The 27257-nt window shown below is 44.1% G+C and overlaps 1 protein-coding gene across 1 annotated transcript in view; it reads left to right on the top strand.

Annotated features, from left to right (window-relative positions):
• Positions 1–24853, top strand: part of ttll12 (tubulin tyrosine ligase-like family, member 12) — a 28859-nt gene extending 4006 nt beyond the window's left edge. The window contains exons 3-14 of the mRNA XM_070549736.1: positions 67–265; positions 1103–1262; positions 1422–1555; positions 1818–1894; positions 2404–2520; positions 3803–3997; positions 4112–4223; positions 4747–4898; positions 5003–5084; positions 5940–6008; positions 22165–22303; positions 24351–24853. Coding sequence (XP_070405837.1) covers positions 67–265; positions 1103–1262; positions 1422–1555; positions 1818–1894; positions 2404–2520; positions 3803–3997; positions 4112–4223; positions 4747–4898; positions 5003–5084; positions 5940–6008; positions 22165–22303; positions 24351–24502 — 1588 coding nt within the window. The 3' untranslated portion in view covers positions 24503–24853. The remainder of the gene's footprint in view (positions 1–66; positions 266–1102; positions 1263–1421; positions 1556–1817; positions 1895–2403; positions 2521–3802; positions 3998–4111; positions 4224–4746; positions 4899–5002; positions 5085–5939; positions 6009–22164; positions 22304–24350) is intronic.
• Positions 24854–27257: the final 2404 nt, after the last annotated feature.

Here is a 27257-nt window from a genome sequence, read left to right as displayed (position 1 = left end):
GGATTCAATAGATTTTGACGAACTAGTTAAGTTAGGGAACTAACTGCTGTTCTTCTACCCTGGTAGCATTTTTCTGGTTGATCATGCGTGGACTTACCGTGTGGAACACGCCCGGCAGCAGCTGGAGCAGATCCCTGGACTGCTTCCCAGGATGGCTGCGCTGATGGGTGTGGACTTCCACGGGGAGGTCCCTGACCTGGATACGGTCGATCTGATAATGGAGAACATGTGGAAGTACAACCAGACCTATCAGCTGTCTCAGGGGGTACGTTGGAGAACACCTCACACACTTTCATTTATTAATGAACAGATTACAGAACATTTTGGGGTAAACACCAAAAGGTTTCTACAGAAACAAATATTAAAGTAGAATACACACACACACACACACACACACACACACACACACACACACACACACACACACACACACACACACACACACACACACTCATTAACTTGTATAGCGCCATGTATAGCACATGTATAGCACCTCTCAGAGTAAGGACTCCAAAGTGCTTTACACTACAGTGTATCATTCATCCATTCACACACACATTCACACACTGGTGGGGATGAGCTACGATGTAGCCACAGCTGCCCTGGGGCGCACAGACAGAGGCGAGGCTGCTGAGCACAGGCGCCACTGGTCCCTCAGACCACCACCAGCAGGCAAGGTGGGTTAAGTGTCTTGCCCAAGGACACAACAGCAGAATTCTCTGTCCGGAGCCGGGATCGAACCTGCAACCTTCTGATTACTGGACAACCCGCTCAACCTGTTCAGCTACTGCTGCCCCAAATGATAACTCAAATGTATTGCTGCTCAACAGTGAATTGCACCCATTATTTTAATTTAATTAATCTAACGTAGTATCAGTATGATTAATGGATCTGTAAATTTCTTTTGTTCTGAAACATCAAAAGGATTTCAGACGTTTTACTTGATAAAGTAAATCATCAAACATCCTGGATTTTATGGGTCGATGGTTTATTTTTTCCCGCTGTGCCAATCTGAAGTCAAACCAGAAGGAGCTTGTTTCCAGTGTGCTTTAAGCTTTTGACTCTTTTTTTTTTTTTTTTTTACGTTGAACTTTGTGTTCAGTCAGCTGAGGAAAAGGTTCCGGTGTGGTACCTCATGGATGAGTTTGGAGCCCAGGTTCAGCACTCGGACCAGCCCAGCTGCAGCATGGTTCCCTTCTTCCACATCCCGGGCCAGCTGGCCTACACTCTACTCTGGCCTTTGCAGGACCTGCTGGAAGGAGGTGAAAGCACACACAAAAGCAGCTTCATGTATCAGAGCTGGGATCTATCAACCCTCTGAAAAACTCAACAAGAGGGTAGACACCAGCATGTTTCTTTTTACAAGCTGAAGGAAATAAAAGCGAGTAACTAAAGCTTCCGGTTTGCCACCACTTCCACAGATGAGGTCACTCGCGATTACGCGTACGGAGAGACAGACTCGCTGTTGAGGCGATGCCGGCTGTTACCCTGGATCCCTGATGATCTGGAAGGGGTGAGCAGTGTCACCAAAGAGCCTCCGGATGTCTACTACCAGGTCAGAACATGTTTCACTGCAGATTTGTGTATCTGAGCATAATGAAAGTCAAACGGAAGAAACAACCTGAGGTTACGTAATCTGTGTTATCAGCCACTTAGATTAGAAGTTGTTTGGTTAGAAGAACATTTAGAAACTTAGATGAACCTGAAATCTGATTTAAGGACTTTTAATGTATTTATATTTCCAGCCATGAATGGCATCACTCTGTTCTGACTGTTGATCTCGGACTCTTTAATGTTCTCTGGGTTAATTTCTTCAGGCCATCATGCAAGAGAACAAGGAGCTTCTTCCTGTGGAGGTCCAACCGAACGCTTTCCCCGAGGACAAAATCTACAAGTGAGTCTCACCTAGAAGCCAGAAACGTAAACGTGAGACTGAAGCTGTCGTCTCTTCAGGAGGAACAGAAAGCTTTACAGTCACAGACTCTCTCCTGTAGAAGAAAATGGCCTCTGGAATCCTGTTTAGGGGGACAGTGGCTCAGGGGGTTAGGAGTTTGCTCTGTAATCCGTGAGTTGCTGGTTCAAACCCAGGCTCTATACATGTCAGTTGTGTCCCTGGGCAAGACACTTTCCCCTCCTTGCCTGGTGGTGGTAGTCACACCACCAGTGTGCGTTGTGTACTGCGAGAGGATGAAAGGTCTCATCTAAGGACACAACAGCTGAGATAAACAGAGTCAACAACCCACTGATTACTGGACAAACCTCTGAGCCACCGTCAGGACTCTTGACAGGAAACGAATGCCTTGTTTCGCTTTCTGTATAAACACTCAGGTTCCTGATGTTACTGGTCAACATGGTGACACCTCAGAGGGTCTGAAGAGCCACTTGGACTGTTTTCTCTTTCAGAGTCTTCACAGAAATGTCCCAAGTAAGAAACAACCTAACGCATCCACGCTTCCATCTGACGGACGAGGAGAAGGAGGCTGATATTATCTGGAGTTATAATCACATCAAAGACTACAGGTTAGCACCAGATCAACAGTCCAGCCTTTGAGGAACATCTGGAGTCACCTCTGAGGAGGCTTTAGTTGTTCTTGAAATGTTACATTAAAATGAAGGACACGTAACACAGAGGCGTGTGCAGGTTGGTAAAATTCAAACACGGATTTCATTATTGTTAAGTATTTTTATTTATTCAATCCAGGCGTACCTCAAAGAAAGTCCAAAACACACAAGGGGGTTAGAGATATTATTGTTATTAATTCCATTTACCAATAAACACAAATAATCAATAATCAGATTTTGCAAAACCGGAGAGAAAAAAGAAACACACCAGTTGCGGGAGGTCTGTTTAATCTCTCAACGAGCTGGAGCTCCTCAAAAGGTTTTATTCACAGATGACATAGCACATTAAAGATGACCACACCCACCCCTTCACAGACAGCAAACTTTCCCAGGTTCAGAGAAACACCGTCCTCACTAGGGAGTTTGTTGTGATAACAGAACTGCAGACTTACAAGGTCGGCTTTTCCCTGAGGCAGGGGCCGGTTAATAACACCAGATGGTTCCCAGACAAAATCATCTTCCATGCATCCAATACTGTATTTACCACGTTAAATGTGAATAAGGCTAATGAACTCTGTTTGAAAAACAAACAAACAAACAAACAATACTATTAAGAAGTGATGGTGAAAATCAGCTTTTTACCCAACAATTATAAATAAGGATTTTAAAACACAAAGCTCCATTAAAAGGTTGATAAATTGTGTTTAAAAGGCTAGTGGTGAAATGCTTGAAATGGGGATTCTCAATTAAAACAGACATCCAAAATGCTCCTCAACATAACACAAGGTCCACTGACCATACTCACAAGTTTGGAGCACAAGAGGGAGCCAGCACTTTGATCCCTCGCCTGTTTTAAAATCTAAACACACTTTTATTTTTACCCATTAAAAACAACTTTATAACACCATTAGAACCAACAAGAAGCCAGGGCACAGAGTCAGTCAGTCTCAGTCCCTTTCCAGTGGCAGCTCCTTATGCTGCACTGGGGCTGATCTGAGGGAGGAGGAGGGGTCTCATGATTGCAGAGCTTTTGTCGAGGTAGGAGACAGCAGCAGCAATGTATGTCCTGAGCTCCCATCCCCAGGGTAAAAAGGCACCAGCTATAACAAGAGAGAAGCTAAATCTAAAATAACCCCGTAAGCTGATCTAAGCTGTTAGACGGGGACAAGCCCCTCCAGCTGACTTCACCCATCACCAGTTCAACTCGACTCTGAGAACCCGCTATGGCTTTGTGTTTTAGGAAATTAAGTGAAGAACGGCCTCAAGTCCTGCTTAACCAGTTTCCATGTGAGAGCATCGTCACAGTGAAGGACTGTCTGGCTGCTCTGGCTCACAGAGTGAAAGGTGGTTCGACTCCTGAGTGGCTTCCAGAGACCTTCAACCTGCAGACGGAGCTGCCGCAGTTCATCAAGCGTTATCGGCTGAGACAAAACAGGTCGGCTTCTGCCCTTGAGGTTATAAGTGAGGGTTAGTTGCAGCCATGTTGTGATGAGCAGGAGCCAAGGATCAGACGTGAAGGTGAAGCTGGTAACGGATGTGTGTGTTTCAGGGGAGAAGATAACCACTGGATCTGTAAGCCCTGGAATCTGGCCCGTGGGCTGGACACACACATCACCAGCAATCTGAACTACATCATCAGACAGAGAGAGAGTACACCAAAGGTAGTGGACATTTACTGGTCAGTCTATTAGGTCCGCCTTTCTGATGCTGGGTTAAACCTCCTACCCCCATTACAGTCATCTTGATTCTTCATGTCATAGAAAAAACAAGAAATCTGAGACTTTTCTCTGAGGTTCTGGTCCATGTAGACATGACATAATCACACAGTTCCCCATTCCACCACATCTTAAAACTTCTGGACTCCATTGAGATCTGGTAACTTTGGAGGTCATTGGAAACCAGTTAGAGATTATGTGAGGTTTGTGACATGGCGCATTATCCTGCTGGAAGTAGTCCTCAGAAGCAGCAATACTCAGATGGCACTAAGGGGACCAAAGTGGACCAAGAACATTTCTCCCACAGCGTGAAACCACCAGCAGCAGCCTGAAGCCTTGATGCAAAGGATGGATCCATGCTTTCATGTTGGTGTCACCAAGTTCTGACCAGGCCATCTGAATGTTGTAGCTGTTGTAGTTTGCCCATTCTCCTCTGACGTTTTCAAGGCTTGTGACCTCTTTGTTTCAGGTGGTGTGTAAGTACCTTGAGGACCCGGTTCTGTTCAGCAGAGAAGAAGTGGGACTGGTGAAGTTTGACATTCGCTACATGCTGATGTTGCGATCTGTGAAGCCTTTACGTCTGTATGCCTATAATGTGTTCTGGCTTCGTTTTGCCAATAGGTAAATCCCCGTGGTCTACCAGCGTGAGAACCACCTCATCAGCTACTTTATGTGTGAAAAAAGTCCTTTAAGTTACATGAGACTTTAATTTTCCTTCTGTTTAGACCTTTCTCTTTGGATCAGTTTGACGATTACCAAAAGCACTTCACTGTTATGAACTATACAGAGGGGGCGGAGCTAAAACAGGTACTGTACTTTTGTTACCTGCATTATTTTATCACCTTCTGTAATCACTATGTGACCTGGCTTGCTTAGAATTTATTTAAAGAGCAAGTCACCCCATACCAGGGTCCAGGTCCACTCCCATTTCCTGTTTGACAAATGCGCCACAAGGAGGCGTTGCCTGGCAGACTAAGAGGGTGGAGCAGCTAACACACACACACACACACACACACGCACGCACGCACGCACGCACACACACACACACACACACACACACACACACACACACAGAGCATTGTGTAATCATATGGTACCAGCTAAAGTCACAGGGTACCTCTTAGCCAGTAGCGATGGCAGATTAAAATTCAAATGTAGAGCAGATTTGTTTTACCTGAAGAGTGTGCAACACTGACAGTTTTAGGCGGCAGGGTTTCCCCAGCACTGGCCTTGCTTGGTCCCCCGCCAGGCCAGGTGTCTACCCCCCTCCCCCGCAGTCCAAATGATGCCCGGTAGCAGAATGATTCGTGTTCTCTCCCCCCATCATGGGCTGCAGCGGAACAAACCGTGTGCACCCCACGTTTCACAGGCACCAACACCCACCCCTGCTCTCAAGGCCCACCAGGCCTAGCAAGTTTTCTGGGGGGCACACTGGGCAGAATATTTAGATTTTAACTAAGATGCACTGAAGTGCCAAATTTTTGACTACACATGTCTACAGCACAATTAGACACTCATTTATATTGATTATCAGCAAAATAATGTTTATTTGGGGGTGACTTTCTCTTTAAGGAGCCACTGGATTACTGTAAAGTCCTTTTTTATTAATTTGTTTTTTTTTCTAAACTTCATTTAAATAACATTAAATATGATTGTGTTCAGGTGCATTATGACGAGTTTATCCCCTTGTTTGAGAAGCAGTACCCACAATATCCATGGAAAGACATAGAAGTAAGTACAGATTTAAACACCTGTGTGTGTGTGTATATATATATATGTGTGTGTGTGTGTGTGTATATATATATATATATATATATATATATATATATATATATATACACGTGTATATATACGTGTATGTGTATATATATGTGTGTGTGTGTATGGCATGCTGTTCAGGAAATTATTAAATATTTATACCAGAATACTTCCGAATATATGGACCGAAGTCTGAATATATGGACTGAAAGCTGTGCTTCAAGTGGGTTCAGTTTGCAGCAACATGCACCGCCACTTCAAACTCTGTGACTCTCGGCATACTTTTTTTAAATATTTTTTTCTAGGCGGTGCGCACTGGTAGTTTTTTGGGTCATTTATTAGTCGAAATTTCCCGAGTTCTAAAAAAATATCTGTCCCTCCAACATCAGCCATCCAGAGTCCGTGCCCAGCTCAGCCACTCCCGATACGTTGGACACACGCTCCATGAAGGTCCGCAATTTGCGCCAAAGGTGCATCACTGCCATGAGACGCACAGCACATTCAGCCACGTCAGCACAGACAGAGGAGACACATAAAGAGACGATTTATCCAACGCTGTTCACATTCCCGCAATGACAGCAGCAGCACCTGAACAGCCAGTTGTTCAATGGTTTAACGCACCGACAGGCAGGAGGATGGAGCTGGACATATATCCAAACAGAAATATAGATCATTAGTAAACTCCGAGCTGGTTGGAGGAGTCTGATCGCTGCTGCAGTCAGCTCGATCTCCGACGGGGACTTCCAACTCGCGAGGGGGGTGGGGGGGTGCATTCATCCACCGGCTTGGAGTACGTAGAGCACGATTTCTATTTTAAGGGTGAACAACCTAAACACCTTCTTTGATTATAGATAAACAGAAAAATATCAAGGGTTTTGATAAAAGAGAGATCCTGGAATCTTCCAGAATGACCCTTGAGAAGTTTTACGAGCACCCGGCCTGGGGAAGAGTCAGTTATTGGCAGGTTGAGGTAAGACAGACCAAGTCCTGATAATGTACGGCTTAACAAGTCACTTGGTAAAATTTATGTTCCTGGGAGAAAAATGTAGGAGTTAACCAGAATGCCCACCTGCGGGCCGGTTTCAAATTCCCCGGTTTCTTTATTTCCTTCTGCTGAATGTGAAAGAACCCTTTGTGTGACAATGTTCTGGTTCTTTTCCGTGTAAATCCATACAAAGTTTAACATCAGGATATAAAATGTGGATTTCCGCTACACTTTAATACAGCAGAAATGATCATTGTGTATTTTGAGAAGGTTATTATGGATTATTTATAATGTTTTTGATAGAAACAATAGATTTTTAGATATTTTGAATATATATCTTCCTAAAAACGGTTTAAACAGCCTGCCCTAAGCGGTGTGCAGATGTGCTCCTGCAGCACTAGTGATGGGTACACCGAAACCATCAGCTGACTGACAGATGGTACAAACGATGCTTTTGTGTTATTTTCAGCAACAAAAATGATATTAAACATCGTTTCTCTCCCTGTCATTTTCTGTTTAACACTCATAACACTGGATCTGGGGTGGCACTGACCATCGGAGTCAAAAGTACTCATGTTGTTGGGCCTTTGGAGTGAAAGAGTGAAGAATCAGAATCAGAAGTTTTTATTGCCATATGTGTGCCAAGTCACAACATTAGGAAATTGCTGCGGTATTTTGGTGCAAAAGGTAAGATAGAAAAAAAATTAATTAAGAGGTAAGCAAATATAGGAAGTAATAAAACACTCATGATAAAATTATTAATGTAAAAAGTGGCAAGAATTAGAGAAGCAGCTATCTACCCCGTGTAGGTACTAATCTGAGTGTTTGCTGAATGTTTCAAGCACAGCATCAGGTCACGTGACTGGGACCAGTCAACTTGAGTGGGCTGCCCTAGGATTTTCATCCAAAAGTCCGACTGCACAGGGGAAGAAACTGTTTTTGTGGCGAGAGGTTCTGGTCCGAATGGATCTGAGCCTTCTGCCAGATGGGAGCGAGTCGAAGAGACTGTGTCCAGGGTGAGACGAGTCGGCTATTATCCGACCTGCACGCCTCATTGTCCTAGAGGTGTACAGATCCTGATTGGAGGGGAGTTTGCAGCCAATGACCTTCTCTGCAGAGCGCACGACACGCTGCAGCCTCTTCTTGTCCCTGGTGGTGGCTCCAGCGTACCACACGGTGATGGAGGAGGTGAGGATGGACTCGATGATAGCGGTGTAGAAAGGCCTCATTGACTGTGGTGATAGGTTGAATTTCTTCAGCTGCCTCAGGAAGTACATCCTCTGCTGGGCCTTTTTTCTGATGGTGGTGATGGTGGGTTCCCATTTGAGGTCCTGGGTGATGGTGGTGCCCAGGAAGCGACATGAGTCCACCATCGTGATGGGAGTGTCAGACAGGTTTAAGGGGGGGATGGGGGGTGTGTGTTTCCTAAAGTCCACAACAACCTCCGCTGTCTTCTGGGCGTTTAGCACCAGGTTGTTGTGGCTGCACCAGGACACCAGCCATTCAGCCTCCATTCTGTAAGCGGACTCATCCCCATTAGAGATGAGTCCGATGATGGTGGTGTCGTCAGCAAACTTAATTAGTTTGACAGACTCATGCTTGGAGGTGCAGCTGTTGGTGTACAGGGAGAAGAGCAGAGGGGAAAGAACACAGCCCTGTGGTGAGCCGGTGCTGATGGTCCGTTGGTCCGAGACATTCTTCCCCAGCCTGACTTGTTGTTTCCTGTCTGTCAGGAAGTCAGTGATCCACCTGCAGATGGGGTCAGGCACGTTCATCTGGGACATTTTGTCTTGGAGGAGGTCTGGCAGGATTGTGTTGAATGCAGAGCTGAAGTCCACGAACAATAACCTGGCGTAGGTACCTGGGGAGTCCAGATGCTGCAGGATGAATTGTAGAGCCATGTTGATTGCGTCATCTACAGACCTGTTTGCTCTGTATGCAAACTGCAGGGGGTCCAGGAGGGGGGCTGTGAGGGTCTTGAGGTGGGGGAGAACTAGGTGCTCAAATGACTTCATGACCACAGATGTCAGAGCCACGGGTCTGTAGTCATTTAGTCCAGTGATTCTTGGTTTCTTGGGGACAGGGACTATGGTGGAGATCTTGAAGCAGGCAGGCACATGAGATTCCTCCGGTGAGGAGTTGAAGATGCTCGTAAACACTGGGGCCAGCTCTTCAGCACAGTGCTTTAGAGTGGCAGGAGCCACGCCATCAGGGCCCGGGGCTTTTCGTGTGTTAAGAGACCTGAACTGCTTCTTTACATCTGCTTCATGAATGTGTAGATTTGTGGTGGAGGTGTGTGATGTGATGTGAAGACCTCATGGGTGGGGAGTGTGTGTTTGTGTGTGTGTGTGTGTGTGGGGGGGGGGGGGGGGGGATTCCACAGTGATGGTGATGGCTCTGTAGTGGGGAGTGGCTGACCAATGTTGGGGCTGAACTAGGAGTGAGGCCTGCCTGATGGCTCATCAAACCGACAATAGAAATTGTTTAGGTTGTTTGCCAAGAGCAGATTATCGGTGGAGGCGGGGGTTCTGGGTTTGTAGTTGGTGATGTTCCTGAAACTTTTCCACACTTTTCCAATTGCTGCTGCATTTTGTCATGATGCTGATGTTTTGCTTTGAGCAATTCTTTGCTGAACCTGTATTTAGTGTCTCTGTAGGAGTCCTTCTCCCCCCTTTTAAATGCATCTCTCTTTTCTAACCACAGCTGTTTGAGTTTAGGGGTAAACCAGGCTTTGTCATTGTTATAACTCGCCCTGGTGTGTGATGGTATGATGCTGTCCTTGTCCTTGCGTGTACTTTTATTGGTTCCGTTAGAACCTTTGAATACGCTGCGTTTTCAGGGAGGTTGGGGCCGCAGGTGAGTTTTATTGTACTGACCCTGGTTTGGACTCCCTAATTTAGAACTCGTTTTCTAGCTTCAGATGAAATGAAAATTGTCATACTTGTTCTTCTGTAATAACACTCTTTTAACTCTCCCGTTATTTAGTGGTTTTAAATACTAGGGCGGAAGTTTAATACTGGAGGCCATCCAGGCATCTATTATTTGGGTCCTATCAGCAATGTGGGTGGTGGTAACTAGAAAATGATTCTTGTTAGTTGATCAGGCTAACATGGACTTATCAATTAATCTAATTAATCCTCCCTTTGAAATGGTTCCTTCCCACGCTGAACAAAGACTTTTTTCGTGCAAAGCAGAGCCTGTTTGTACCAACGAACCGTCATGATCCATAATCCTTAGGGTGTCCCGCTACCAAGAGGGAGGGGAGACTAGCTCCCTTACCTAAGGTATCTTTTTTTAATCTGTCACAACCTGAAAACAAGTCCTGAAGCAGAGGAACAAGCAATTCAAGGTGGCTTACCTCTCCTGGAGGTCTGGTCGGGGCTCCCACTCAAAGTTTTAAAAGAGACCTTTAAGAATTGAGAATGAGGATTCTTTTCCCAAAATATTTATTTCAAAATTAAAAAATACAAAAAAGGGTAAATATAAGATTAACCAATCCCCTTAGGAGGATGCTGTTACTAAAATCTCCCTGAGAAGAACTGGTCGACTTGTGTTGACGCCCCCTTCAGACAGGCCATGAAAAACGGAAATGTTCCAGACTCTGTCCGTAAGACCTTTGTGTCTGAATGCAAACATCCGGATAACGTGTTCCATAATTTAACCGGACGAAGCCCCTAGTAACAGGTCCGGACTTGTTACGGACAGGGTGGCTGCTTCAGACTGGTGAGGTAGAGTTCCGGACAAGGAGGAGGGGGAGGGGGAGAAGGAGGGGACCGGGGGACGCCGTGCGCACCTATATAACTCGCTCCTGTAGCATGCGGCGAACCACGGCAGCTCGCCTCCTACGGTACCGCCTAGACGCGCGACGGAGCGCTTCACACTGCTTCACACCGCTTCAGTGATTCCTTTAACCATTGAGCTTCATCATCCAGGTCTCTTATGCGTCTTCGTGTGCGCAGAATTATGCTTAAGCGCCTCGTGATTTTTATCTTGAGAGGCGCTATAGAAACGATATTTTCTTTTTCTTCTTCTTCTTCTTCTTAACATGAGTCCGATTCTCTCTCTCCCCACCCCCCGCCGCCGTCAGACATCTGGAACTTTTCCCTGCTGTGTGAACGCAGCCGAAAGGACAAGTTCCGGTACAAAAGTGTTGTGTCTGAAAACACAGTTCCGGTTAAAAACCGGATTGAATTGTCCGCAAATGTTCCAGAATGTCTATCTGAAAAGGGCTTAACTGTCACACACTCTCTAAGTCTCCGCTCCTGCTACTCTCTACCTCTGCTCTGTCTCTCTTTATATCATTCTAAAAAACTGCCAAGCAATATCTCAAACAGTCATGAGACAGCCTAAACAATGTAATCTTTTGCCAGTTACATACATACAAGACAACAAAACAATGTGTTCATTCGTCAGTTTCATATCTTAGTTCAACACAAGACAGCCAAACAAGACAGCCAAACCCATATGATGTCATATTTGTAAGCTGGTCTCCTTCTCCACCCAAAGTCCAGAACTTTCCACAGAGGACTTTCATTTCCTGAGATGTCTCTTCAGTTGGCCTTCTTTGGTACCACCTCTTCTGCTGTTTCCTGTTCAGTTGGACCACTCCTCCTTATCTTCTGCCTGATTCCACTCGCACGAAGCGAGCTCGAGCTAATCTTTGCTTCTCCTTATGACTTCGTTTATTACCTCCATTATTTTTGGCATGCGAGAGCTTGCAACATCCTGACAGAAGTGGATGTAGGAGGTGACGGTATCTGTGAACTCATCTAAACTGTCTGAGGTGGCCTTCATTACCTCCCAGTCTGTGGTCTCAAAGCATGAGAAGGTTAAGTGGAGTGGCAATCTGAGTTCTGGAGAATCCAAGAACGACCGGTGCTCTACGTACTCCAAGCCGGTGGATGAATGCACCCCCCCACCCCCCTCGCGAGTTGGAAGTCCCCGTCGGAGATCGAGCTGACTGCAGCAGCGATCAGACTCCTCCAACCCGCTCGGAGTTTGCTAATGATCTATATTTCTGTTTGGATATATGTCCAGCTCCATCCTCCTGCCTGTCGGTGCGTTTAACCATTGAACAACTGGCTGTTCAGGTGCTGCTGCTGTCATTGCGGGAATGTGAACAGCGTTGGATAAATCGTCTCTTTATGTGTCTCCTCTGTCTGTGCTGACGAGGCTGAATGTGCTGTGCGTCTCACGGCTTTGATGCACCTTTAGCACAAAATGCACAAAATCAGTCCGTATATTCAGACTTCGGTCCATATATTCAAACTTCAGTCCATATATTCAGAAGTATTCTGGTATAAATATATAATTGTTTCCTGAACGGCATACCATATGTATGTATGTATATATGTATATGGATGTGTATGTATATATATATATATATATATATATATATATGTATGTGTGTGTTTATATATATATTTATGTGTGTATATGTATATATATATATCTATACATATATATGTATTGTATATATATATGTATATTTGTTTATATATATATATATATGTATGTATTGTATATATATATACATATATATATATGTTTATATATATATGTATGTATTGTGTGTATATATATATATATGTATGTGTATATATATATGTATATATACATATATATTTATGTGTATGTATATGTTTATATATATATATATATGTATGTGTGTATATATATATGTATATATGTGTGTGTATATATTTATATGTATGTATGTATATATATATATATATATATATATATATATATATATATATATGTGTGTGTGTGTGTGTGTGTGTGTGTGTTTGTTGTTGTTGTTGTTGTTTCTTTAATTTAATTTTTTGTTTTTTGTTTTAAAAAGAAGTGTCTTCAGTCAAGATTGTAAAAATCTGTGTAATGCTCAAGGCTATAAGCAGTCTTCATGAAGGGTCAGGCTATTTCATAATTTAGGACTGGCCACAGAGATGACCCTGTTGGGTCTTGAAACGTTCTAGGATGTTGATTATTTCTGACAAGTCCTGGTAATCCTCATTTTGAATGAGGAGGCTGTGAACTTTCACCCCGCAGATGGGTTTCTCTGTTCTGTAACCAAATGTTTTGACTGTAACTGAAGGGCCTTGTGGCGTCAGCCCTCCTGCTCTCACTGCTTTGATTACAGAACGCCCCTTCAAGGACTCAACAGTAAAAACAAAATAACCCCATGGGTCTCTCTTCATTTCACAGTTTGGAAAGCCAAATATATTCAATAGGAAGTTATTAGAAAAAGGAGAACGCTTTTTTTGGAGAATCCCCTTCAAATACCCCCAGCTGCAGATCACGGACCGATATGGGGTGGGCTCGGATGTTCAATGGGCGTGGCCAGTTAATATGGCGGAGTTGGATGGGGCAATCTCAAATGTCTAGTTGGGATGGCCATTCAGCTGGACTCAGCTGTCAAAACAACTCTTCTGGAAAAAGATAACTAAATAATGTGGAATAAAGGCTTTGTGACATTTTATTTGTAAAATTATAGAAATATATTTATTTTATGACACAATATGTAGAATTTACATTTTTACTTAACATAGTAATGGCTATAACATTTGTATTTGTTGGGCAGGAAAAGGAATATCCCATTCGCAATGGTTTAATGGTGAGTTTAGTGGTGTAGTCAGCAGCTGGGACCTTCTTGCCCCCATAGGCTTATCTTTACTTCAGGAGCTGAGCCCAGGAGAACCATGCTGGCCAGAAGAAGTCTTCACACCTTCTCATGTATTCTCCACAGTCGTAGGGTCCTGAGCTACTATCAATGGTCCTGTGGATTCTTGGTCATCTCTAATGGTATTGGAGAATTGCTAATTTTTTTTTTTATCTCCATAAAGATCCGTTCACAATGTTTTCATCTGAATCTTTTCACCCCCTGTCCAAACCCAGAACAATGGACACTCACCATTGGGTTTCGGCACCTTGTTTTTAAAGAAGTCCTACCTAAGACAGCAATTAATTCTTCATATCTTCCTTATTTGTACGGTCCCTGACCGGAGGCTTTGTAAACATCAAAAGCAAATGGGAAATGACATCATCTTGGGTCTGGTTCAGCATCTTAACCACAAACTCTTAACCACAAACGCTACACAAATTGTAGCTTGACATTGGCTGAAGTTCCTCGTGCCTTTAAACACGCTGTTCTACAACCAATCTTGAAAAAACCCGGCCTCGATCCCACCGATTACTCTAATCTACGACCAATTTCCAAATTACCGTTTTTATCTAAGGTCCTTGAGAAAGTAGTCTATGCACAGTTGGTGAACCTTCTAAATGAATATCAGGTAATGGACACCTGTCAGTCTGGTTTTAGACAACAGCACAGCACTGAAACTGCTCACGTTCGGGTGTTTAATGACATTTTTCTGGCTTTAGATTCAGGTTTCCATGTGGTTCTGGTACTTTTGGATCTATCTGCAGCATTCGACACGATCGATCATGACATTTTGATCACAAGACTTCACACTTGGGCTGGTATTTCAGGTACTGCCCTGGATTGGTTTAGGTCATACTTTTGTAACAGGTCTGCTAGGGTCATGTTGGACGGCTGTTCATCAGAGTCACAGCCTCTACGTTGGGGTGTCCCACAAGGCTCAGTTCTCGGCCCGTTACTGTTCAACCTCTATATACTGCCCTTAGGAGCCATTTTCAGAAAGCACGCTGTCTCATACCATCTTTACGCTGACGACTGTCAAATCTACTTTTCATTTAAGCCAACTCAGTCAACGCAAGTTCTGTCTGATTGTATCCTTGAGGTCAAGCAATGGCTAGCTGACAACTTCCTCCATCTCAATGACTCCAAAACTGACATAATCGTTTTCAGTCCTAACAGTACCACGGCAACTCAACAACCTGACCTCAACTATCTCTCACCTAATGTATCCTCTGTAATCTCCAACCTTGGAGTAAAAATGGACCAGGCTCTGAAGATGGATGCCCAGGTCAATAACACAGTTAAATCATGTTTTTACCAACTAAGACGCATCTCAAAACTAAAGCACATCCTGAGTGTACGTCTTCTGAAATCGGTGGTCCACACTTTTATCACCTCAAGGCTGGATTACTCCAACTCCTGCTTATATGGCATCAGTAAAGCAGCTCTCTCTAGACTTCAGCTGGTCCAGAATTCAGCAGCTAGGTTGCTGACTGGAGCTGACAGAAGACAACACATTTCTCCAATTCTGAAATCTCTCCACTGGTTGCCCGTGCAGTTCAGGATAAACTTCAAAATTATGCTTCTGACTTACAAATCCTTGAACCATCAAGCTCCTCCATATCTGTGTGAACTTGTCCATTACTACAACCCGCCGCGTGCTCTCAGGTCTGAAGATAAGCTCCTCCTAGCTGTTCCCAATGCACGTTTAAAAAGCCGTGGAGAGAGGGCTTTCTCTGTCTGTGCACCGAAGCTGTGGAACGCATTACCACTGCTAGTGAGGTAAGCACCAACAGCTAGCATTTTTAAATCACGCCTGAAAACTCACTACTTCAACCTAGCTTATACAACATAATTATGAACCTCACTGACATCTGCACTGTTTATAAACTGACTCCACAATTATCGACTTCCGTATTATTGAGGTTCTTTGTAAAATGTTTTTTTTTTCCTATTTTTACTTCACCCTGTGTCTTAATGATTTTTAGCTGTTATTTTTGGGAATTTTGTTGTATTTCCTTTTTATCTTTTATCTGTGTTCGACATGTTTGTATAATGCCGGTTTAATTAACCAACATTTTTAGTGTACAGCGCCTTGTTTGGTTGTAATGCCTTGTGAATGCGCTTTATAAATAAAATTGGATTGGATTGGATTGGAACTCTGCACCCCTAACCACTTCCTCTACACAGGCACACACAGAAACATAGAACATGACCTTTAAAAACACGCATTTCAACATCATATCACATATCCTGATTTTCCATACAGGGTGAATTCAGGTTTACACTTTACAAAGGAATCGGAATCAGAAAAACTTTATTTATCCCCGAGGGGCAATTAAAAAATAACAGCAGAGCAGCATGATGTTGGACATACAAACATTGAATAAATAGGCAATAAGGAAGTAATAAAGCAGCAAGAAGATGGATAAAACAGTAAAATATGCAAAAAACACAGAGTAAGTGAATAAAGTGACTAAAGTGTCATCTGTATAAAAGTTAAATAAATGGAGAGCCCAAGGAGAGGGTTTATCGGGGGATGGTCTTATCTGCTGGAGTTAAAGAGCAGAATGGCTTTGGGGACAAAGGTGGCTCTGTCTCCTCCTCTCAGTCTTGCAGGAAATGCAGCATAGGCGTCGCCCAGAAGGGAGCCATTGAAATGCGGGGTGAAGAATATGAGAGGGGTAGTGGAGGATTTTGGCTGCCTGTCTCAGGTCTTGTTGATAGAAAACCTGAGCAAGAGTTCTGACAGGCAGGCCAGCGATTTTGGAACACACTGATGCAGTGTGCTGCAGTCTGTTCCTGTTCTGGAGGCTAAGGGGAGTAGAACCAGCAAGTGATGGAGAAGGTCATGATGCTTTCCAGGAAGGCACAGTAAAAAGTCATCATGACTGAGGAGCTGACTCCAAAGGAGTTGAGCTTCCTAAGGAGATATAGCCGTTGGTGGCACTTCCTGAGAATCTCTTCTGTGTTAGCAGAGAATTTCAGGAGGTTGTCAAAGGTGGTTCCCAGATACTTGTACTCATCCACTACCTCCTCTGGGTTCCCATGGATAATGGTGGTTACTGAAGCAGCCGGATCCCTCTGTCTCCTGCAGAAGGTCATCACCATGTCTTTGGTTTTGCTCACATTCAGTTCAAGTTTGGAGCTGTCACACCACTCTACAAACTCCTGAAGAGCAGGTCCGTGGTGTTGTGAGGAGCCTGACAGCAGTGATAGGAGGACTGTATCATCAGCGTATTTCACCAGGTGACAGTTGGGATGTGTGGATCTGCAGTCGTCGGTGTAGAGGATGTAGAGCAGGGGGGAGAGCACACAGCCCTGGGGGGAGCCGGTGGAGGTGGAACGGAGACCGGAGAGACAGTTGTTGACCCGAACTTTCTGAGTCCTGTTGGTTAAAAAGTCCAGTATCCACAGGGTTAACTGGTCATCTAAATGAAATTGGGAGGAAAGTTTAGTAGCCAGGATGTGAGGCTGCAGAGTGTTGAATGCTGATGAAAAGTCAGCAAACAGAAGTCTGGCGAAGGAGTCAGGGAGCTCCAGATGTTTGTGGATGGAGTCCACGATGAAGATTTTTGCATCATTGGCGCCTCTGCGTGCACGATAAGCAAACTGGAGTGGATCCATCAGGGGCTCAGTTGCTCTCGCAATGTGCTCTTTTATGATCTTCTCCGTGGCCTTCATCACCAAGGAGGTGAGCGCCACAGGACGAAGATCGTTAGGAGACTTTGGGTTGCTTCTTTTTGGGACAGGGATAACTGTGGAGTGTTTCCACAGCTGGGGGACGGTGTGACTGTCAAGTGACTGTTGAAATAGAGTCTGGAACACACTTCCTAGCTGCTCTGCACAATGCCTCAGAACTCTGCTACTGATGTTGTCAGGGCCAGGTGAGCTCCTCTCCCTGGTCCTCCTGAGGGCTCTCACCACGTCCTCGGTCTGGAAGGCGAGTGCAGAGCTGGCAGGTTTGAGTGAGGATCTGGACTCTTCAACCTGGGTGATATTGTCTGTCTCAAACCTGGTGTAGAAAGCGTTGAGGTCGTCAGGGAGGTAGGTGGGGTTGCTGCCCTCCACCTGGATGGTTCTGGAGGCGGTGACCACAGTATTCACAGCAGCCATGGTTTTGAGCCCCTGCCAGGCTGAGCGAAGGTCCCCTGTGGTAAATTTTTCTTCCACATTGTTTTTATATTTCAGTTTAGCAGCTGTAATGGCCCTCTTGACCTCCCTGTTGACTTCTTTCTTATCCTGTGCAGAACCGGTGAAGAAAATCCTCTTTTTTTTTTTTGTTAAGGATTTCCTTTAGCTCCTTGGTGATCCAAGGTTTGTTGTTGGGGTAGATGGTGACTTTTTTGGAGGGGATGATGTTGTCTACACAGAAGGAGATGTATGATGATACTGTGTCGACTTGATCGTTGAAATCATCAGAGGAAGAAAGAAGGCTGACCCAGTCAGTGGCCTCAAAACATCCTTGTAGGGTGAGAATACTTTCCACTGTCCACTGCTGGATGCTTTTGGTCACCTTTTTAATCCTCTTGATGACTGGGGTGTAAGCAGGGGCTAGCAGGATGGTGTTGTGGTCTGCTGAGCCAAGAGGGGGGAGGGAGAGGGCTTTAAATGCATCTGGTACCGAGCCAAAGCATTTGTCCAGAGTCTTCCCCTGACGTGTGCTGCATGTAACATACTGTTGGAAACCTTTAAGCAACTTGTCAGGGGAAAACCAACTGAGTAACAGGTGAAATAGCAAAACATTGCCCACGTTTGTGATTTTGTATCTGAGAGCGACAAAAGCCACAATATTCTCTATATCAACGGGCGTGTGAGGGGGCGGTTGGATCTGAGGTTAGCACACAGTCCCATCTTCCTGTCCTTTGAGAGCACTGTCATGGCATTCGTTGTGTTCTCTGCATTTCAAAAGGGCCAGGTTCACAAGGCTCGTTCCACAATAATGTTTGGAAATGTTGAATCATATTACTTCAGTTACTTTTACATTTTGACTTTTTTGTAACTTATTTGTAACATCTTGTTTAAAGAGTGTTGGACGTGGGCAGGGGGAGCCTTCACATAGGCCGCTTTTACCATGTGGTCAGCTCGGCCTGGGCCGGGGTCAGCCCCCACCTGTCAGTTTGTCTTTACACATCCTTCCGAGGAATGCGGCTGTGAGCGCGAACAGGGCAGTTCTGGTGTTTGAACCAGAGCTGTCTTCCTAATGGTAGAAGGTTCACGAGAAGGGTGGGTGAGTTGGAGGGGTCTGATAGATCTGTTCCAGTCCTTGTTTACAGAACTTACACATAGAGACCACCACATCAAAGTACTGTGCAGAGAGGAAACACAATAAAATAACAATTAATGGGCTTTCCTTAAAGATAAAACAAAGGCTAAAAACAAAGAGATCAATTAAAAAACAAAACAAAATAACAAAAGACCATAACATAATCTGGTTGGTCAGTTATTAAAATGGTAGTGTGTAGTTTCCTGGCGCTAGGGGGCAGTAGATACATTTCATGGTAGTTTTCACCCTATTGCCGTTACTGTTGCTAGTTTACAAAAACATTATGGTAAATGTTGTTACCTGTGGAGCAGAAAGCATGCAGCCTCCGTGCGACTCCTCAGACTTTGATCAATCAATCAAAGCTTTATTTATAAAGCGCCTTCTGCGACCCTGTCGGGAAGCCCAAGGCGCTGAACACGGTACATGAGAAAATAAAGGTAAAAACATTAAAGTAGAAAACAAATGGGTAAAACAAGAGATAAAGACACCAATGAAAGCAGGGAATTAAAATCAACATAAATGAAGGCCTAACTCAAACACATTCAGGGAATGCCAAGCGGAGGAGGTGGGTTTTTAGGTGACTCTTAAAGGCTGGCAGAGATGGGGATAGCCTGACTGAGGGTGGCAGCTGGTTCCAGAGTGACAGGGCTAGGACTGAGAAAGCCTGGTCCCCACGGGTACGACACCTAGAATGAGGGACAGCGAGCAGGCCTTGGTCAGAGGAGCGCAGAGCGCGTGATGGGGAATGTCTGTTCAGGAGCGTGGCCAGATAGGGTGGAGCACTACCCTGGAAGAAATTGTAAACAAAGACGAGGAGTTTAAGTGTGAACGATAACAGACCGGAAGCCAGTGCAGGGAGGCCAGAACCGGACTGATGTGGTCCTGTTTCCTGGGCCCAGTTGGAAACCTGGCTGCGCTGTTCTGCACAACCTGTTGGCGACGCAGTGATGATTGACCCAGTCCTGCATATAGGGAGTTGCAGTAATCAAGCCTAGAAATTACAAAAGCATAGAGTACCCGCTCCAGGTGGGCTGTCGACAGCATAGGCTTGATTTTTGCAAGGCATCTCAGATGAAAGAAACTGGACCGGATCACAGAGTTGATGTGAGCATCAAATTAAAGTCCAGCATCAATTTTCACCCCCAAACTGGTGACAACTGATTTGGAGTAGGGAGAAAGAGGGCCAAGATCAACATAACGACCCACAGCCCTGCTGTTGGGGTGAAAAACAATGAGCTCTGTCTTTCCCTCATTCAGATGCAGGTAGTTGGCCTTTAGCCAAGATTTCACCTCGTTAAGACAGGACACAAAGGACTGGATAGAGTGACCTTTCTCTTGACACAATGGAGAGTAAATATGGCAATCGTCAGCATAGAGATGGAACGTTAGGCCATGTTTACGAAAGATTGACCCCGGAGGAAGAAAATAAATGGCAAACAAAAGAGGACCAAGGATCGATCCCTGCGGGACCCCTCAGTGGAGCCCCTCCCAAGAAGAAAAAACATCACCCAGTTTAACCAATCCAGAGCAGACCCTTTGATCCCAACCCATCGTTCCAAGCGATCAAGCAGAATCACTGGGTCAACCTTGTCAAAAGCTGCCGTCCGATCTAACAACAGAAGCACCACAGATGTACCCTGATCTAGTGATAGATAGATATCATTTAGGACCCTCAGTAGAGCCAAGTCTGTGCTATGGCCAGACCTGATCCCTGATTGGAAAACCTCAAACAGATCAGAGTCAGCTAAATGTGAGACCAGCTGCTGATAAACGACTTTCTCAAGCAGTTTAATGTAAAAGGCAGGGTAGAGATAGGCCTGTAATTTGCGATCACAGAGACATCAGCACCAGGTTTCTTCAGGGTCAGCCGAACAACTACTTTCAAAGCAGCTGGGACCACACCTGTGCTGAGGCTCCCATTGATAATCTGACCAAGTGATGGGCCAAGACATGGAAAGGCAGCCTTCCAGAGACGAGACGGAAGAACAGCAAGTGGAGAGCAGGGTCAATAGTTACCAGAAATAGCTGCTCTAATGCCCGATACTTTGTGAACAAAGAATTTGTGAAAATCTTCAGAGTTTCCAGCAGCTGAAGTGACATGAAGCTGGGCTCCTGATACACCAGAACAGAGTTCAGTGTTTTGTAGAGAATCTTGGGATTCTTGGAGTTTGTTTCAATGATGTCTGCAAAATAGGCCGTTCTAGCAGCCCTCACAGCATCCTGATAAGCAACCAGAGATGCTCTGAACAACTCACGCTAAACCTGTAGGCCATCCTTTTTCCACTTTCTCTCAGAGGATCTACACGACCGCCTACATGCCCGTGTGACATAAGAGAGCCAAGGCTCCCTCCTAGGCCTAGACTTGCAAAGCTTGAGAAGGGCAACCACATCCAGGACCTGATTACAAAGTAAATCAAAGTGTTGTGAGTAATGATCAATGTTTGATGGATCTTGTGACTGTGAAGGATAGCTTCCAGAGACACGGTTGTCAACTCGCACACGCCAGAGTCGTCATCTGTTGCTTGTGAGGACACTTCTTTAGATTGAAGTGCCTTTTTCGGAGGCATTATCGAACCGAAAAGACAAAATTTGAACTTGCTGATGAGAGTTCAAGGCTTAGACTTCAAGCTGCTTTGCTGTTTTTGCTGTTTTAGCGCATTGAGCAGGGTGAGCACAGAAAGGCCAAGACTCCTACTCCGCCATCTTGAATGAAGAAAGGCAATATGGCAATACCACTCGGCCAAAATATATTGCATCTCTTTTTCAATTCTGTTCTTTCACATGTTTTGGAAAGAGTTTACCAGTTTTTTATTTTTATTTTTTTATTAATTTTTTTTAAATAAATTTGTGTTTCTTACTACCTAAATGTTTTTGGAGGCTATAATGTAACTTCTGTAAGTCGCACATCCAGCCACTTAACTAGTGTGACGTCATTGACAGGCGCAGGACCTCGAGCTGGCCAAGAGTCTATTATGGTGTCTAATATGGCGTCCCCCAAAGATGGCAGACTTGCGCCCTATGTAACCCAATTTTTATGGTTATATGTTACAAAGCCATCAATATTTTTCAACAACTGGGCATAATTTTATTCAGACACATTGTCTCTTTAAATCAAAACAGCTTCCATGATTCATTAAAAGTGGAACCTTAATAATAAACATCCTGCAGCATCATCTCAAGGACATGGAAATGTTTCTTTTGTTTTGTTTTGTTTTAGGTGGAGCTTTTTAAAGCTTTTAAGGAACTCTTCGAGACAGCTTCATCTCGACCTGCTCCATATGGGATCCACCCATACCAGTCGTCCAGGGCAATCTACGCTGTAGACCTGATGCTGAAGTGGAGTCAGGGGCAAAACGGTGAGCTTTCCTTTCATGGCTAAAATTTCTAGTAGAAGATAACCATTTGGATCAGCAACTCCTATAAATGGCTGAACATACTCAGGCTTGTGTTATTTGTGGAGATAAAACATTAATGTTGCCATTTTTACCCAAGAAAGAAGTTAACAAAGGCATTGGAAGAGTTGCATTGCTGCTAGCCAGTTAGAGACAAGATGTTTGCATATCATTGGGCGACGGTGGCTGCCCGTAATCGGAAGGTTGCAGGTTCGAGTCCTGCTCAGTCTGTCGCTGTCGTTGTGTCCTTAAGCAAGACACTTAACCCACCTCGCCTGCTGGTGGCGTTCGGAGGGACCGATGGCACCTGTGGTCGGCAGCCTTGCCTCTGTCAGTGCTCCCCAGGGCAGCTGTGGCTACAATGTAGCTCATCACCACTAGGGTGTGTGCGTGTGTGTGAATGCGTGAATGACTGATTGTGTTGTAAAGCGCCTTGGGGGGGGGGCTCCAGGACTCACAAAGGCACTATGTCAAATACAGACCACCGGACGTCGAGACCACGAGACTCTAAAGCCCCCTTCAGACAGGCCATGGAATACGGAAATGTTCAGGACTCTGTCCGTAAGACCTTTATGTCTGAATGCACACATCCGGATAACGTTTTCCGCCCCTAGTAACAGGTCCGGACTTGTCACGGACAAGGTGGCTGCTTCAGACTGGTGAGGTCGAGTTCCGGACAGGGAGGAGGGGACCGGGGGACGCTGTGCGCACCTAGATAGCTCGCTCCTGTAGCATGCGGCGAACCATGGCAGCTCGCCTCCTACGGTACCGTCTAGACGCATGACGGAGCGCTTCACACCGCTTCCGTGATTCCTTTAACCATTGAGCTTCATCATCCAGGTCTCTTATGCGTCTTCGTGTGCGCAGAATTATGTTTAACATAAGTCTGATCCCCCCCCCCCCAGACATCTGGAACTTTTCCCTGCTGTGTGAAGGCAGCCGAAAGGACAAGTTCCAGTACAAAAGTGGTGTGTCTGAAAACACAGTTCTGGTTAAAGACCGGACTGAATTGTCCACACATATTCCAGAATGTCAGTCTGAAAAGGGTTAAAGAGTAGTAGTTTCCTTTGAGTTCAGCTTCACCAGCCATGAGATGCAACCAGGGTTGGAGTCTGGGGTGTGGAGTAGCTCTTAAAAGGGCTGTTGTGACTGTAATCACTCGCAGCGTCACAGACTTTTGACTTAAGGTCAAAGGAGGAGATGGTTTCAAAAATGCTTTTTCCCCGATTTAGCCCAATTGGGAGTCAGCTGGAAACTGACCAATTGTCTTATTATAATGTGTATAGATATTGATTAAAGCACAGATTGTTCAAACATTTGATTTAAACATCTTGTTCATTCAACACATATGATTATTCCAATTTATAAGTTTTAAAGTCACGTAGGAACTTCGAGTAAGTTGACTTTTATTTAGAGTGAGGATGCAGCAGTCTGGCTCCTGCATGAGACCTTGGGTGAAAATGTTTTGTCTTCCTGTATGGTAACAGGAACTTGGCAGAACTTTCTGGATTTGGAGGCCAGACAGATGGTGGGTTTATGTTTGCAAATGAAAGGTTACTTTCTGGTCAAATTCAGACCAGAAATTTATGTCAGTTATATCAGTTATATCAAATACAGACCATTTACCATTAATAAAAATGAGTTAGACTGCAAATCCTGCTGCATCCTGCTGCCTCCCATTTCTATATATTACTATACTGGTGCACCATTTATCTGACCTAAAATGTACCCACATCACAGCTGAGCTTTAGACGGCAGGTTTTGGAGTCTTAATTCCTGATATTTTGACATCTCGCCCTGGATTACCATTCCTAATTTTCAGGCATCCTCTAAATTTACCTCCTGTTTCTAACAGAACATTTTTGAAAAACTTATAAAACTGTTATCTCCTCACATCCTGTTTTTGTTGTCATCAGTTTGTCACACAGAAACTTGTGCCAGTCCTTGTTTGTTTTTGTGCGGCTTGTTGAATTTATTAATGAATATTATGCATGTTTTGACTTTGTTCCAGGTGAGCGGATCATGCAGCCACAGATCCTGGAGCTGAACTTTAGTCCTGACTGTGCCCGGGCCTGCCTCTACCATCCAGACTTCTATAACCACATGTTTCAGACCCTGTTTTTAGATCAGCCTGAGGGATGCCCGGTCACACAGATCATGTGATTGGCTACTCACATATACTGTTGGTATTAGCTGCTCTTTCTGTTCATGTGTGTTGTTTGCTTCCATAATACCTAATTACATCTCCATGCCCCCAGCCTTTTTTCTTTACTTTGTTCCTGTGGTTCTTGTTTAGCTAAAACAGGTGAAAGTCCAGTTTTGTCTTCTATTTCCCAGATTTTGTTCCAATCATGGTTGTCACTGGTAGAAGTTGAGCCTTCATTGCTAAGATTAGTTGAATTGAACTTTTAACCATACCTAAAGGTGTGTTGTGTTGACCAGAAAAGGTAGATGGTTTGAGAGATGATAGTCCATGTCAAATGGGGAAACTTGCATTAAACAGAGGAGGGAGGCTTCTGTTTTCACCTTTCTTGTACCTACAGTTCAGCTCTGAAGCTGAACCCAGAACATTTCAATCAGTGTGTTTACATGCTTTGTCAGAAAATGGCTTAGTCTGACTAAAGATGGACATTTGAAATACACTTGGATGACTGAGGTCAAACTGAACTAGCCTTCTCCTAATTGAGCTGAAATAATAGTAAAAATGTGGTTAGAATACTGAAATTCTCTGTTTACCTGAGCTATGACTGGCCTGGGCACTCTCCCTCCAAGAAGTGACAAAACCATGGAAGTGATCTTCTGTCAATATTGTTGCCACAAGACTCATTCAGACATTTAACAACAAACAGTAGAGTATGTACTGAATGTAGCGTTGTCAGCCATTCATTTGGCCCTTGTGCATATCCTGTTTTTCACACTGAGTGTGATTCACAACTTCCTGCATTGGACACAAACATCTCACTGTACAACACAATAGGGCCTAATGAGATCAATGACTCCTTAGGTAGTAGGATGATAAATGTGAGATCAGCTAACTCTGTATATTCCTTTTGAGTCCAAACCTCACTGCCTTTTTCAAGCTTCCTAGACATATCCCTTGTTATGAACAGAATCATGACCCAAAAAACAATGAATGTGAGGGTCTATGGCCATCAAGCGTGACCAGCTCTGCAACAGTTTTTTTGAACACCCTTGTGTGTGTGTGTGTGTGTGTGTGTGTGTGTGTGTGTGTGTGTGTGTTGCACTTCATAAATAAATACATTTGATTGATACGATGTCAACAACCGGCGAAAACGGATCACGTAGGATTACTATTGACTTTTCTAGCCTACCTGATGGGAATTTATATTTTTATTTATTTTGTAATCATCATGCCATACCATGTGTCTGATATTTGTGAAAAAAGCTTGATAAAATGTGTTTTTTAGTTGGTTAAGGAGCACCTTCCTTAATAGAAACGAATGCTCTGGGGGCGAATAGAAGAGACCCATCTAGGATGACAGCCGGCAGCTCCAGTCACAGAGAGGAGGGTATCGCTCATCGCTGCATACCCGGAGACCGCTGATTCAGGCCGACTGCAGATTCAGGCTTGTACTCTTTTTGAGACAGCGGCGCCCACTGTTTGCCAGCATTCCAAGATGAAGTACGATCGGAGAGTAAGTGTAAGGAAGAAAACCAAAAACACAATGGACCATCCAATAGGACCAAATGCTGCTGGGTTTTCAATAACGTTTTACTTTAATAAAATGTATTCAGTTCGCACATTGCAAAGTTCCACTAGCCTAGTGAACGAATATATAGCCTGGCTTGCCAGGCAAGTTCCACAGCATTCTGCATTGAATTAGTGAGCCACATGTGTTTTGGCCCATCAAGGAGTTATGAGGTGGTTCATCTAAGGATGTCCAGAACCAGGAAAATTGGAAAAAGTTTTTATTTTTGTGTTTTGTTTATACAAACAACTTCAACTAAATAAATATGATAAAAGCTTTTATTATTAAAAGTTGCTCAAGCTTTTATTATTCATTTATTCATTTAGGAGACGCTTTTATCCAAAGCGACTTACAATTTATAACCTATAGGGCATGTTGTGATAACTAAATAAATATGATAAAAGCTTTTATTATTAAAAGTTACTCAGCAGTTTTCAGATTTGTATTCTGAGAACTACTTCACTGAATAAACAATTTTTAATAAGCATCACCAGCAATTACACATTTTTATATGTAACTGTTAAACGGTAGAAGCTTGAATCTGCAGCAGGAGTCAATCTGCGGTGTCCCAAGTCTGCTTCCTTGAATCTGCAGTTGCAGTTACACCTTGGTCCATTAGAGGTCGCTGTCTCAAAAAAAAAAAAAACAGTAAGCCTGAATCAGTGGGCTCCGGCTGGTCGCTAGATCCCCAGGTCGACGTCGACGGACTGCTAACCGTTCTCTAGCTGAGGGTGAGTGCACGGCTCAAATAAAAATACTTATAACAAGATTAAATATTAACGGGTTTACAAACGGTTTGCCTTATTACAAACCGTATGATACATAGACTTGACCTCAGTGGAAGCTGAGGGTAAAATTGCCCTTGTTTTCCAGGCGGCTTACTTTGTTAAAAAAATGTAAAAAACTTAGACTGAAGTATATTAAAATAGCGGTAATTGCTGGCTTTGTTTTTACAGGAAAACACGTGAAACCCAACAAGCACGCCTGACTTCTGTGCTGCCTATGGATGCACTAACAATAACAAACATTCAACTGTGTTAGGCTGATACTATCATCTGCTTTGCTTTTTACTGCTTTTTAGATATAACAGTGATGGCAAAGTTTAAGATCTATCAGATAACTGTGATTTTAAAAAGTTTAATTGCTTGAATTCAAGATTTCTTGGTTAATCATTCATTGCATGTTTCTATCTTGACACCTTTTGTTTG

The sequence above is a fragment of the Nothobranchius furzeri genome, chromosome 1 (assembly GCF_043380555.1).
Source record: "Nothobranchius furzeri strain GRZ-AD chromosome 1, NfurGRZ-RIMD1, whole genome shotgun sequence".
Classification (NCBI taxonomy): domain Eukaryota; kingdom Metazoa; phylum Chordata; class Actinopteri; order Cyprinodontiformes; family Nothobranchiidae; genus Nothobranchius; species Nothobranchius furzeri.
This window is presented reverse-complemented; position numbering and strand designations above follow the sequence as displayed.